General features: G+C 41.7%; 1 protein-coding gene across 1 annotated transcript in view; it reads right to left on the bottom strand.

The window, feature by feature from the left end:
* Positions 1–13,307, bottom strand: part of Iho1 (interactor of HORMAD1 1) — a 29,315-nt gene extending 16,008 nt beyond the window's left edge. The window contains exons 1-4 of the mRNA XM_048424164.3: positions 13,250–13,307; positions 10,954–11,019; positions 6,669–6,843; positions 811–974 (exon numbers count right to left, since the gene is read on the bottom strand). Coding sequence (XP_048280121.1) covers positions 811–974; positions 6,669–6,843; positions 10,954–11,009 — 395 coding nt within the window. The 5' untranslated portion in view covers positions 11,010–11,019; positions 13,250–13,307. The remainder of the gene's footprint in view (positions 1–810; positions 975–6,668; positions 6,844–10,953; positions 11,020–13,249) is intronic.
* Positions 13,308–14,134: the final 827 nt, after the last annotated feature.

Here is a 14,134-nt window from a genome sequence, read left to right as displayed (position 1 = left end):
GCTGTCCAGGAACTCCCTTTGTAGACCAGGCTGGCATTGAACTGCCTCTTCCCCCAGCCAGTGCTGGGATTAAAGACGTGCACCACTGCTGCCAAGCCACTTTTTGTTCTGAGATAAAGTCTGCAGTAGTTCAAACTGACCTGCAAGTAGAACTCACTGTGTTGCCAAAGATGACCACCTTGAACTCCTGACCCTCTTGCTTCTACCTTCTAAAAGCTGACTGGAGTGTACCCCGCACCCCCAATATTTGTTTATTTTGTGGAGATAGAGAATAAACCTACAGACTTGTCGTGCTGGGTAAGTACTACTACCGATGTATAGATGGAGGATGGGCTTCATGGTACCCTTAAAACACAAAACCCAAGCTAATCTTTATCAATGAGCAGGTGCATTATCCTAAATAATGATGACCTGACCAGAGACAAAAAAGGAAAGATTCTCCTCATTGGTTGAGACATCCAGTTTTTTTTGCTCCCAAACACTGGAGCTCCTAGGTCAAACTTCAAAACTTAATGAGCAGCCATCTTTCCCCTTCCTTCTATGGCTCTCTGATTCATACTTATATTACTGCTTCTCTGGCTCTCAAGCTTACACATGGGCAGAGTTATAGGACTTTCATACTATATCAGATTCTGCATCTTTCTCTGTCATTGATCCCCCACTGTGTGTGTATGTAATATTGAATCTGTTTCCTATGCACAACCCTGACTAATACATTCTATTATACCGAAATTGAATTATTTGATGATTGATAGTACATTTGTTTCCTTCAGAAAACATAAGCTTTTCATCCTTTTAAAATGTGTGTACCTGTCACATTTGTCTGTTGCCCTTCGTTTTTTCTCCTCAAACTGTTTCAGGAGTCCTTTTGATTTTCCAACTGGCAAAGGAAGAGAAAATAAATCTTCATCCTTTGTATCACCTCCAAACAACTGGGGCTTTGTCTGGTATTTTGTGAAAATACTAGGTTCATTCTGTTAAATGGAAAAAAAATCAACATCAAATTCCATCCACTATTTTCTGTACAATGCAGAATTTAATGTATTTAAGTACCAAGCATATGGTTGAAGATACAGCATGTAGCTTCTGCATTATTTGTACCAACCAGGAAATTATAATAAACAGCTTTCTAAGTTAATACAGTTTCAGCTTTATCAATGCAGAAATATTAAAAATTCAGCTAAAATTGTTGAAAACAAAATGAATACATTTATAGGAAACAACAAAAAAATCATTTACTCACTCTCTGAGATGTGATATTAAAGCTTCACATCAATACATTTAACTCAAATCACTATTTTTTTTTCTGTTGAACTCAAAACCTGTTGATAACTTTTACAAGGCCTAGGAAGTATACAGGCTGAATTATGAAGAGTCATTTCCTGCATTTCTTAGAAAAATCATATTCTAAACATTCAGAAAGTGCATTTTTTTCCATCATATCACTAGCATCAGTTTTTTTTTTTTTTTTTTGCTTTTTTGTTGTTGGGTTTTGGTTTGGTTTTATTTCTTTTTTTAAAATATTTATTCATTTTTATTATGTATACAATATTCTGTCTACATGTATGCCCGAAGGCCAGAAGAGGGCACCAGACCTCATTACAGATGGTTGTGAGCCACCATGTGGTTGCTGGGAATTGAACTCAGGACCTTTGGAAGAGCAGGCAATGCTCTTAACCGCTGAGCCATCTCTCCAGCCCGGTTTGGTTTTATTTCTTTTCTTTTTTCTTTTATGGTTATCTGAGACAGGGTTTCTCTGTGAATCTCTGGCTGTACTGGAACTCACCATGTAGACCAGGCTGGCCTCAAACTCACAGAGAGTCACCTGCCTCTGCCTCCCTGAGTGCTAGGATTAAAGGTGTGTGCTACCACTGCCTGGCTTTTTTTTAAAATTTATTTTATTTTTACTTTATGTGCATAAGTATTTTTGCCATGGGTGCAGGTCCCCTGGAACTGGAATTACAGACAGTTAGAAGCTGCCAGGGAATTGAACCTGGGACTTGTGGAAGAGCATCCAGTACTCTTAACTGCTGAGCCATCTCTTCAGTCCCTGGTCTTGACTTTTTGATACAGGGGTTCACTGTATCACACCAAGGGGTTCCTTGGCTGTCCTGGAACTTGCTCTGTAGACCAGCTAGCCTTCAACTCACAGAGATCTGCCTCCCAAGTGCTGGGATTGAAGGAGAGAGCCACCATTGCCCAGTTTAGCATCAATTTTTGTACTGAGATCATACATATTAATGCTTCACTAACCTAAAGCACTGAGCTAGCCTTATTCACTGCATCATACGATATAGGTAAGTCTAAATATAAAATTAAATATAATTCAAAACCAAAAAAAAAGAGAGAGAGAGCAGGGATGATGGTACATGACTTGAATCACGGTACTCAGAAAGCAGAGGCAGGAGGATGGCCTTTGAAGGAGGCAGACAAAAGCAACTTGGTCTAGGTACTGTCATTTTGACTTCACACTTGATTTTACCTGTAAGGTGAAACAAAGCTCAGGTTCCCACGCCCAAGGGGAGCTGAGAACTTTCCAATGGCTGATCAACTTCCTCCCTAAACAATGGAAATAGCTTGTCCCCCAACCAAGCTCTTTAAAATATTATGGCTGTTCCTAACAATAGAAAAAACAAATGAATCTCATTGGTTGGACTAAAAAGTTTCCATTTTGTGTTCGTTGACAGTGATGGAACACAGAAGGGAAGTCCCTAATCTTTGACTCCTGATTGGTGAAAATTGTTTCTGTAACTTGGCAACAAATGTTTGTAATTCTTGTACTTATAAATCCTGGCAGGGAAACAGACCCATCAGTGACCCCGATGACCCTGATTATGTGGTGATTTTATTAAAGTCTTTGGAACCCATAAGTGTTGTCTCTCTCTTTCCTCATGGTGCACAACAGACTGGGTAGAATAGCCTTGAATTTTAAACTAGCCTTGGCTACACAATGAGTTCTAGGCCAATCTGGACTACAGAGTAAAATTCTGTCCAAAAAAAAAAAAAAAAAAAAAAGCAAAACAGCAGCAACAAAATCCCAGATTCAAAAAGACAAATATCTCACATTCTTTTTCACATGCAGATCTCAGGAAGTTTTGCTGTTTTTTGGTTTTTTTTGTTTTTTTTCTTGAGATAGGATTTGTGTAGCCTTGGCTGTCCTGGAACTCGCTCCCTTCACCAAGCTGGCCTTGAACTCACAGAGATCCACCTCCTTTGCCTCCCAGGAGCTGGGATTAAAGGCGTGTGCCACCCCTGCCCAGCCAGATTCCAATTTTTTCAAAAATTTTATTTATTTATTATGCATACAACATTCTGCCTCCATGTATGCCCGCAGGCCAGAAGAGGGCGCCAGATCTCATTACAGATGGTTGTGAGCCACCATGTGGTTGCTGGAAATTGAACTCAGGACCTCTGGAAGAGCAGCCAGTGCTCTTAAGCACTGCTCCATCTCTCCAGCCCCCAGACCCCAGTTTTTAATGCTCATCTCTATGTATGTGTGGACGTGAGTGTGGGTATAATCTATGAAACTAGGAGGGAAGAAGAATGTAGAAGGAGTGGAGAACAGCAGAAGAAATGTGACAAGAAAACGGGAAAAGTGCAAAGGGTGTAGATGTCTAAGACGGCTAGAGGATGCAGAAGGGGGGAAGGGAGGGAGACTCAACAAATTTTGCTTGATGATGCCATAAGGACACATAATACCCTGTATGCTAAGTAGATATTTTTTAGTTTTATTTTTGAGAATTAATGTATATTTATGTATGTATAAATAATTGTGATTATATTCATTCTTTTCTGTTTGTTTTTGTTATTTCAAGATAGGGTTTTTTTTTGTGTAACTCAACCCCTGCAAATAAACAAATAAATGTAACTACTTTTCATAAAAATATAACAAAGTAAGTAGTGGTGCAAGCCTGTAGTTCTAGAAGGTTCAGAAGTTCAAAGTCACACTTAGAGGATGGCTCAGCTGATAAAGATGTTTGCCACCAAGCCTGAAAAACTGTGCTCCATCCCTGTAATCTACACAGTAGGACAAAACCATCTCTACCAAAGGTATCCTCTGTGCCCCCAAACACAATAAATAATAAATAAATACAGAAGTGTAAAACTAATAATAATAAAAAAGTTCACGGTCATCTTTAGCTACACAGTTAGTGTGACTATTCAGTGAGTCTGAGGCCAGCCAGGACAATTATGAGACTAGCTCAGAAGTGAAGACACAATAAGAAGTCATAATGGGCCATAAAACAGCACAGGAAGGCAGTGGGAAACTTGCTGGGAAGAAGGGATTCCGTGGGAAGGAGAAGCAGATGAGAGAAGATAATGGGAATCAAAGTACATTATACATATATGAAACTGTTAAAGAACAAATGTTTTCATTTTTATTTCTTTTTATGATGTTTTGTCTGCATATTTATGTCTGTGTTAGAGTGTCAGATACTCTGGAACTGGAGTTACAGAAAGTTGTGAGCTATCATGTGGGTGCTGGGATTGAACCTGGGTCCTCTGGAAGAGCAGCCAATGGTCTTAACTGCTAGGCCCTATCTCCAGTCTCAAGAATAAATGTTTTGAAAATTAGAGAGCTGTGGCTATAACTCAGTGGTAAAACACTTGCTCTGCTAGGCTCTGGGTTCCACAAACAACACTGAAAAAATAAAATTTGTCACTTTATTTCTTTAAGTCAAAGGGCTTATTTTTACTTATTCAATCATGTGTGTGTTTGTGTGTCTATGAGTGTGTCATGTGTATGCCATGGCACAAGTGTGGAGGTCAGAGGACAACCTCAGGTATGGGAGAAAGAGTTGTTCTTTTTGATCTTTTTCTTTCTTTCTTTTGAGACAGAGTTTGTAGCACAAATAATAAAAAGCCAGAGACAGATATTGAGCTTCAACCTGAAAATCAGAAAAGCAAAGCAGCCAAGTCAGTAGAGAAGTCCTACCTCTACCAAGGCAGGGCGACCACAGCCTAAGCAGCCTTTCTCCTCCACATGGTGGCTCATAAGCATCTGTAATGAGGTCTGGTGCTCTCTTCTGGCCTTCAGGCATACACGCAGACAGAATACTGTATGCATAATAAATAAATATTTTTAAAATAAATATTATTTATTTATTTATTATGTATACAATACATAATACAACCATGTGGTTGCTGGGAATTGAACTCAGGACCTTGGGAAGAGCAGGCAATGCTCTTAACCGCTGAGCCATCTCTCCAGCCCTAAATAAATATTTTTTTAAAAAAAGCACCAAGCATGATGGTACATGCCTTGAATCCCAGCATTCTCAAGCAAGAGGAAGATGGATCTCTGCAAATTCATGGCCAACCTGGTTTACATAGTGAGTTCCAGGCCAGCTAAGGCTACATACATAGTGAGACTTTGTCTAAGAAAACAAACAAATTCATCTGACAAAAGCCATTGTTTCTTATGAATTTTCATAATAGTAAATGATTAGGTTAGGAAATATTGTATGACTTTAAGACAATTCTGAAGCCATTTCTGACCATTCCAAACCCTCTCAGCCTCCGTGCCTTAGTGTTTCCCCTCCTCCCCTGGGAACCAAGGACCTAACAGCTACACATGCACGTACTCAGTTCCTGAACAATTACCCATACACGTATGTTTTGACATACGAGGTCAAAATGACCTCTTACCTTATCTGATTTGACAATAGCTCTCCAGCCAATTATTGGTATTAGCCCTTTTCGAATAAGCCAATCAAAATGGTCAAAGAACAACCCCTTTGTTTCTATGGCCTTCTCCTTTAAAAGTAGACTGTACCAGCTATTCGAGGTCTCTCGGCTTCCCAAATGCTGAGGGACCCTGTCATGACAGAATTAATAAAATCCTCATGCTTTTGCATCGGCTGTGGTATATGAGGTGGTCTCTAGGGGCAACTCCTTCTCGGTGTTTGGATGCTAGAGTCCAACAATATGAATATTTGTTCCTCCCAAAAACAAATGATCAAGGGATTGACACTACTCTATGTTGTTTTGGCAATAAAAGAAACTGTACATGTAAGTGATTTTTGGTTGTTTTGGTTTTTTTCAAGACAAGGTTTCCCTATGTAGATAGAAAGCCTGGCTATCCTGGAACTTTGTAGACCAGGCAAACCTTGAACTCAGAGATCTACCTGCCTCTGACTCCCTTACTGCTGGGATTAAAGGTGTTTGCCACCACTGCCTGGCCATGTAAGTGTTTTAGATTTTAGACTTTTAGGTTAAATAAGTAAGTCATGAATCAGCTGAGAATGGTGGTGGATGCCTTTAATCCCAATACTCAGGAGGAGGCAGGCAGATCTCTAAATTCAAGACTAGCCTGGTCTATATAAGGAATTCCAGGACAGCCAAGGCTACAGAGTGAGACTCTGACTCAAAAACAAAACAAAACAAAACAGCATCAATCAAGCACTAATCCATTTAGGATAGTAATCTTCAGGGTACAATTCTAAAGCATGTTCATATTCCAGCAGAATAATTCTCTTTTTAGCTTATCTCCATTAAGAACTATAAAATATGTGCAGAAAAACTTCAGAAATCAGAGCTTGAGTGGTGGCTTATTCCTATAACTTGAAGAGCCTGGAGGCTGAAACAGGAGGGTGGAGTTTAGGCTGGCATACACAGCAAGGTTCTGTCTCAAAAAGAAAAATCTAACTATTGGAAACAAGACTCACATCTACAGAGTTCTGTTGTGTCTGTTTTGGATGTCTTGAGTAGGCACCAGTATCCAAGGATGTGGACAGAATTTCTGAATTTTCTGAACAAAACTGAGACCCAAAGAGGAACTGGGAATCACTGAGAGAAGAACAATCAGTCTGATTACTACTCCAGTTAGATGGTTTAGTGATCCTGAAACAAAGCAAGAAAACATTAAGTTAACATCCTGAACGAATGACATTATAACTCACAGCTACTATTTCAGAAAATTCTGGAGAGCGCATTTTTGCAGCAGCTGGAAGCAAGAAGCTAGGTTTATGTAAAGACACATGGATAAATTTCAAATATAGGAACTGGGGAGATGGCTTGGAGGTTAAGAGCACTGGCTGTTGTTCTTCCAGAAGTCCTGAGTTCAATACCCAGCAACCACATGGTGGCTCACCGCCATCTGTAATGAGATCTGGTGCCCTTTTCTGGCCTGCAGGCACACACTCAGGCAGAACACTGTATACATAATAAGTAAAGAAACCTTTAAAAAATTTTCAAAAATAATTATTTTTATTTTTGTTTTTCAAGAGAAAGTTTCTCAGTGTGGCCTTGGCTGTGGAACTTGCTCTGTAGGCCAGGCTGACCTCTGGCACTACCACCTGGTTTCAAAAATAATTTTGTTGTTGTTTTTTTGTTTGTTGTTTTCTCTGTGTAGTCCTGGCCAACAGGGAACTTGCTCTGTAGACCAGGCTGGCCTCAAACTCACACAGATCTACCTGCTTCTGCTTCCCAAGTGCTGGAACTAAAGGTGTGTACCATCACGCCCAGGCAAAAATAATTTTGAGTACAAAAAAGTAAGGGAGGGCACTGGAGAGATGGCTCAGTGGTTAAGAGCATTGCCTGCTCTTCCAGAGGTCCTGAGTTCAATTCCCAGCAACCACATGGTGGCTCACAACCATCTGTAATGAGGTCTGGTGCCCTCTTCTGGTCTGCAGGCAGACACACAGACAGAATACTGTATACATAATAAATAAATATAAAAAAAAGTAAGGGAAAGATTGCTCAACAGGTAGAGGCACTTGCCAAACACTCCTGGTAACCTGACAACCTGTAATTCATGAAGGTAGGAGAACCAGCTCCTCTGAATTTCACACATATACCATAGCATGTGTGACCCCCCACACACACAAAGAATAAATTTAAAAAGTAGAACTTTACTTAAAGTAAACTTTATTACTTATTTTTATGAGTTTTTAGCCTACATAAAACATATTCGTGACTGAACATTTAGAAAATGTAGGAGAGGGAACAGGACTGGAGAGAGAAGGAGCCATAACAATACAAACACAAGAGCCTGGACTGGGTACGGCTTTAACCTTGCTACATGCCTTTAATCCCAGCAACTTAGAAGGCAGAGGTAGGCAGATCTTTGTGAGTTCAAGGAGGAACTGGTCTACACAGTGAGCTAAAGAATTGCCAGGGCTATGTGGAGAGACCCTTCCTCAAAAACAAAACAAAACAACAACAAAAAAAACAGAACAAAAAAAAAAAAACACCCACAAAGCTTGGCATGGTAATGCCTTATGATTCCTGCTGTAATGTTGGCACTTAGGACACGGGAGCAGGAATATAAGGCGTTCAAAGCCAGCCTGTAATATGGTTTATTTTTTTTTTTTTGAGACAGGGTTTCTCTGTAGCTTTGGAGCCTGTCCTGGAACTAGCTCTTGTAGACCAGACTGGCCTCAAACTCACAGAGATCCACCTGTCTCTGCCTCCGGAGTGCTGGGATGCGCCACCACTGCCCAGCCAGCCTGCGCTATGTTAACCTTAACTCAAAAAACAAGAAACCAAGCCAGGCATGGTGGTGCAAGCCTTTTATTCCAGCACTAGGGAGGCAGAGGTAGGTTAGCCTGGTCTACAAACAAGTTCCAGGACAGTCAGTGTTGCTACAAAGAGAAACTCTATCTGGGGGTCGGGGGAGGGGAAACAAAACAAAATAAAAGCCCAAAGCAAGAAATGTGCCAGGTGGTGGTTACACATGCCTTTAATCCCAGCACTTGGGAGGCAGAGGCAGGTGAATCTCTAGGAGTTCGAAGACAGCCTGTCCTATAGAGAGACTTTCAAGACAGCCAGGACAGTACAGAGAAACCCTGTCTTGAAACACAAAACAAACAAACAAGAAATGGGGCCAGCAAGATGGATCAGTGGGTAAAAGTTCTTGCCCCCAAGTTCAATCCCTGAAGCTCACATGGTAAGAGGAAAGATCCAACACTGTCCACATATTTTCTGGTCTATATATGTGTGTATGTGTGTGTGTACACACATACACACATACACACATAAACACAAACATACACACACACACACACACACACAATAAATAAATGTAGAGGGCTGGAGAGAAGGCTCAGAGGTTAGGAGCATTGCCTGCTCTTCCAAAGGTCCTGAGTTCATTTCCCAGCAACCACATGGTGGCTCACAACCATCTGTGGTGGGGGTGCCCTCTTCTGGCATGCAGGCATACACACATATAGGATATTGCATACATAATAAATAAATATTAAAATAAATAAATGTAGAAATTTTTAACTACAAAATAAGCCTTACTAGACTTAATATATCTTTTTTTTCTTTTTTCTTTTTTTTTTTTTTTTTTTTTGGTTTTTCAAGACAGGGTTTCTCTGTATAGCTCTGGCTGTACTGGAACTCAAGAGATTCACCTGCCTCTGCCTCCCAAATATTAAGATTAGTGTCGGATTAATGTCTACCACCACCCACACCAGCATCGGATTGTATCTTAAAACAATGATAGAAATGATAGAATTAAACAAAGCTAAGTTTTCTCTCTCTGTATAAACAGTAAGCCCTTTTTGAGAAATAAAAAGAATAGGCTTTAAAATAATATTTACTTAATTTTATGTATGAGTGTTTTGCCTGCATGTACGTATATATACCATGTACCATGTGTTTAGTGCCAAAGGAGTTAAGGGTGTCAGATTTCTTGGAACTGGAGTTACAGATGGTTGTAAACCACCATGTGGGTTCTGGGAACCGAACCTGGGGCCTCTGCAAAAGCTTTTAACCAGAGCTGTCATTCCAACCCCTAGATTTTTCTTTTCTTTTTTAAAAATCAAATTGGAAAATCTCCTAGGTAAAATGTTAGAAAGGAAAAAAAAAACTATCCAGTGATGAAAGCACACAAAGAACAATTTAAATTCCTTTCCGGAGATTTTCCCCAATTTAGAAATGGTAGGCTTATTTCAGCCTGGTGGACACTAGTCTGAAACCTCAGTGGATAATACATACGGCTATGCACAGTATCTTATTGGGTCTTGCTGGTAGCTGAACTGGCTCTTCTCTTCAGAGCAGTTACAAGTTATATTGCAGAAACAAACAGAAATCTGAATACCACTGATTTTATTTCTTCCTATTCCAAAAGCATTGCTTAATTCAGGTCACTTTCAAGATTTGGGGCTCTATATCTGATTCTCACAGATCCAGTCCCAAGACTGAACGTTGCATACAGAGCTGATAAACACAGCTACATTGATACTACCTATGGATGTGTCTGCGTAGATGTTAAAATGTATATTCATGTGGGTGCAAGTATATGTATGGGTGTGTACATATGCATGTGTGTGTGTTCATGGGCATGTGTGAACAGCATGTGTGAACATATAGAAATCAGAGGACAACACTGGGTGCTTGTCCTTAAGTGCCTTCCATCTTTTGTTGGAGACAGGATCTCTCATTGGAACTTGTGATGTGGGAGTCCCCTCTGTGTGCTGTGATTACCATTAGTGAAAAAAGAAACTGCTTTGGACCTATACCAAGGCAGGCAGAACTTAGGTAGGCAGGGAAAGCTAGGCTGAATGCTGGGAGAAAGAAGGGCAGCCAGGAACCAACAAGTGGCCTCCTTCCAATAAACTTGGCCGTATAAGCCAAGCTGGCTAACCTGTGAGCTCCCAGAGCTGTCTGTATCTCCCATCTCATCATGGATGGGATATCAGGCACATGGCACTGTGCCCAACTTTTTACATGGGTCTGGGGATTCAAACTCAAGTCTTCACACTTGATAAGCAAACACTTTACCCTCGGCTGTCTCCCCTACACTGACATCACTTTTTTAATCATAAAATAAGTGGGAGAAAAAAGAGCATAAAAAGGAATAGCGGTATCAGAGAAGAAAAGGAGAGGCAATATGGATACCTCTAGCACTATTCAACAGTCACTCCACCTAAAGGAATGAGATTTTCTAGGACATCAATAAAACCACAGGACTTAAATGTCAAAGAAAATAACTGGGAAACTTACCCAGAGCCTGAGGGGATACTGAGCATCTCCTTGATATTCCAGACATTAAAATTCATTTTAATACTTCTATTAGAGAACGGAGAAATATTTAGAACATTAACACATCATAACATTTCCAAATGTACTAATTACATGTAAGAACATTTCAGCAGTTCTAATTCAATTGGTGAAAAATTCCACTACTTAATGTGCCCGAAATAAAACATTCTCTGCTACCAAACTGCATGGTGAGCCAGATGTGGTGGTTACACTGTTTGTTTGTTTATTTGTTTTTCTTTCTTTTTTTTTTTTGCCTGTCCTGGAACTAGCTCTTATGGACCAGGCTGGCCTTGAACTCACAGAGATCTACCTGTCTCTGCTAGGATTAAAAGCATGTGCCACCCCTGCCCGGCAGTTACACAGTTGTAATCTTAACTTCAAGAGGTGGAAGCAGGAAGATCGGGACAAGTTTAATGGCCAACCTAAGCTTCATAAGGAGTCTGGTAGAGCTCTATAATTTTGAAGCCAGCCTTGTCTATATAGTGAATTCCAGGTTAACTAGAGCTACATAGTGCTGCTACCCTGTGATAGGGGCTACACAGAAGCTCAGTGGTTAAGAGCACTGGATGCTTTTCCAAAGGATCCAGGTTTGATTCTTAGCACCTATATGGCTGACAGATAACAATCACCTGTAACGAGTCACAAGGGACCCAACACCCTCTTCTGGCCTCCTTGGGCACTGTATACATGTGATGTACAGACAAACATGCAGGCAAAACATCCATGCAAATAAATAAAATTGGTTTCGAAAAACCCTTGACAATGCCAATCATAGTGGTGCACACCCATAATTCCAGCACTAGAGAAACAGAGGCAGAGGACAGAGCATTCAAGGCCACCATGAACTACATATCTAGAGGCTGTCTCAAAAACAGGGAGAGGGTATATTCTTATCATTCTCTTGGCTATGTCTAAGGACCACATGGGCTAATATCCTCAGCCTCAGCTTGTCCTTTGTGCTTTTACTTGTTTCCTGTTCGCTAAATGAGCTTCTAACTTTCCAGAAAACAAAGATCCTATCAGCCAAAGCTCTCTCGGTGATGATTCAACCAGACAAGAATAATGACGAGACAAGTCATTCTAATAAGCCTATCCATCAAGGTAAACGGCACCTTAAATGTACACATTTGAAACTTTCAAGTGCAGGGTTCCCTCTCCATTTATCAACCCATCTTTAGTAAAGAAAGCATGAAAGAATTAAGGTGGAGCCAGTATTTCTACAAGTAAAGCTCTGGATGAGTAAAGGAAGAATGTGTGTGACAAGAAGGTGGCCCTGGGATTCAGAGCGACTCCTCCTTTTGACCCCATCATAAACTCTGAGAGTTCCCCCTGACAGGGTTTCTCTGTGTAGTCTTGGTTGTCCTAGAACTCTGCCTGCCTCTGTCTCCCAAGTGCTGGAACTAAAGGCTTGCACCACCACTGCTTGGCTTCCAGCTTAATTTAGGGGTACAGGTGGGGGACAAAGAGCAAGAGATAGACCTGGAACTCCCTAATACCTCAGGCTGTTCTAGAATTTGCCATTCTCCTGTTCCATCTCTGAGAGTCTGAGGCCCTGGAGTGAAACCTTCCAGCATTCCCTCCACACCCTATGTCCTATATCCTCTACACGCCATCACACACCCTTCCTATAATGCAGAAAAAGCAAGTCTCTTCCTCAGACTTCTGGTCCCTTCCACATAATTGCCAGGAGGAATTGTTAACTCTCATATTGTCTGGTCAAGAAGCTCTCTCCAAGGGCTAAAGAGATAGTTTAATGGGAAAAGGTGTTTGCTGCCAACTCTGACAACAAGTTCGATCCCCAAGACCCACATAAGGGAAAGCGAGATCTAATTCCTGAAAGATATTCTCTGACCTTCACACGACTCCCTCCCAAGAAGTAAATATAATAATACAAAATGTTTTGAGCGGCCCTCCAAACTCCTGGACGGCCATTCCTATGTGTTTCCCGGATTAGTTCCTTTTTTATTTTTTTTTTAAGTTTTGTTCGTAACGATTAAAGTTTTGTTTGTTTGGTTTGTTCCTAACAATAAGGCAAATTCCAGTTGGCGTCTCTGATTCCCCAGTCACTGACTTCCAGGTTGACGCTGGGCGCGTCTCTGTCTGGAAGCCTCGGCCCAGTCAGAGTCTGAGGAGAGCCTCAGGCCCTGAGGAAAGGCAGTCACTCTGCCTGCGGGGTCACCAAGCCCCAGTCTGTTCCCCATCTCTTCTCTCCCTAGTCCTCAACGCCCTCTCCTCGCCCAGACCCTCGTGTCCTCACCTCCAGTGCCCGCCCGCAACACGCGCTGCACCTCCAGGCTTCGCTGACGCGCTGGAAATCCCGCCGAGGCGAGGTCCCGCCCCCCCCGGGAGCACCCACCAATGAAAATGCCGCTCCTTGGCTCCGCCCCGCTGCCGCACGAGGCCAAAGGGTTTTAACGTTTTTAACGGTTTTAACGGTCCCAACAGTTTTACCGTTAGTCATGATCCAGCACCTGTCACTTCAGGGCACGAAGCGCCATCAGCCACTGCCAGCTCACAGACCCTAGGCTCTGCACGAGTCCTCGGCCCCACCCTTCTTCTCACCCGAAGAATAGAGGCCTGCAGTCAGGAGAGATGGCTCAGCGGTTAGGAGCACTGACTGCTCATCTAGAGTCATCCAGAGGACCAGGGTTCAATTCCCAGCGCCCACATGGTGACTCACAACCATCTGTAATAAGATCTGGTGCCCTCTTCTGGCCTGCAGGCATACATGGCCTGCATTCATAATAAATAAATAAATCTTTTTGTTATTTTTCGAGACAGGGTCTCTGTAGCTTTGGAACCGGCACTGGAACTCGCTCCCAGAGAGACAAAGGACTGTCCCTGGATGGACCTTGATGGCTAGCTTTAGGAATGTAATCTAATGTATTTTTAGTTTTGTTTTGTTTTTTTATTTTTTTCGAGACAGGGTTTCTTTGTAGCTTTGGATCCTGTCCTGGAATTAGCTCTTGTAGACCAGGTTGGCCTCGAAGTCACAGAGATCCGCCTACCTCTGCCTCCCGAGTGCTGGGATTAAAAGTGTGCCGCCACTGCCCTGTACACTGCATATACAGCTTTATGTGGGAAGAGGGCATTAGATTCCATTGTATATCATTGTGAGTCACTGAGCCCGGCTTGTTTTGGT

Source organism: Myodes glareolus, chromosome 4, assembly GCF_982192425.1.
Source record: "Myodes glareolus chromosome 4, mMyoGla1.1, whole genome shotgun sequence".
Taxonomy (NCBI): domain Eukaryota; kingdom Metazoa; phylum Chordata; class Mammalia; order Rodentia; family Cricetidae; genus Myodes; species Myodes glareolus.
This window is presented reverse-complemented; position numbering and strand designations above follow the sequence as displayed.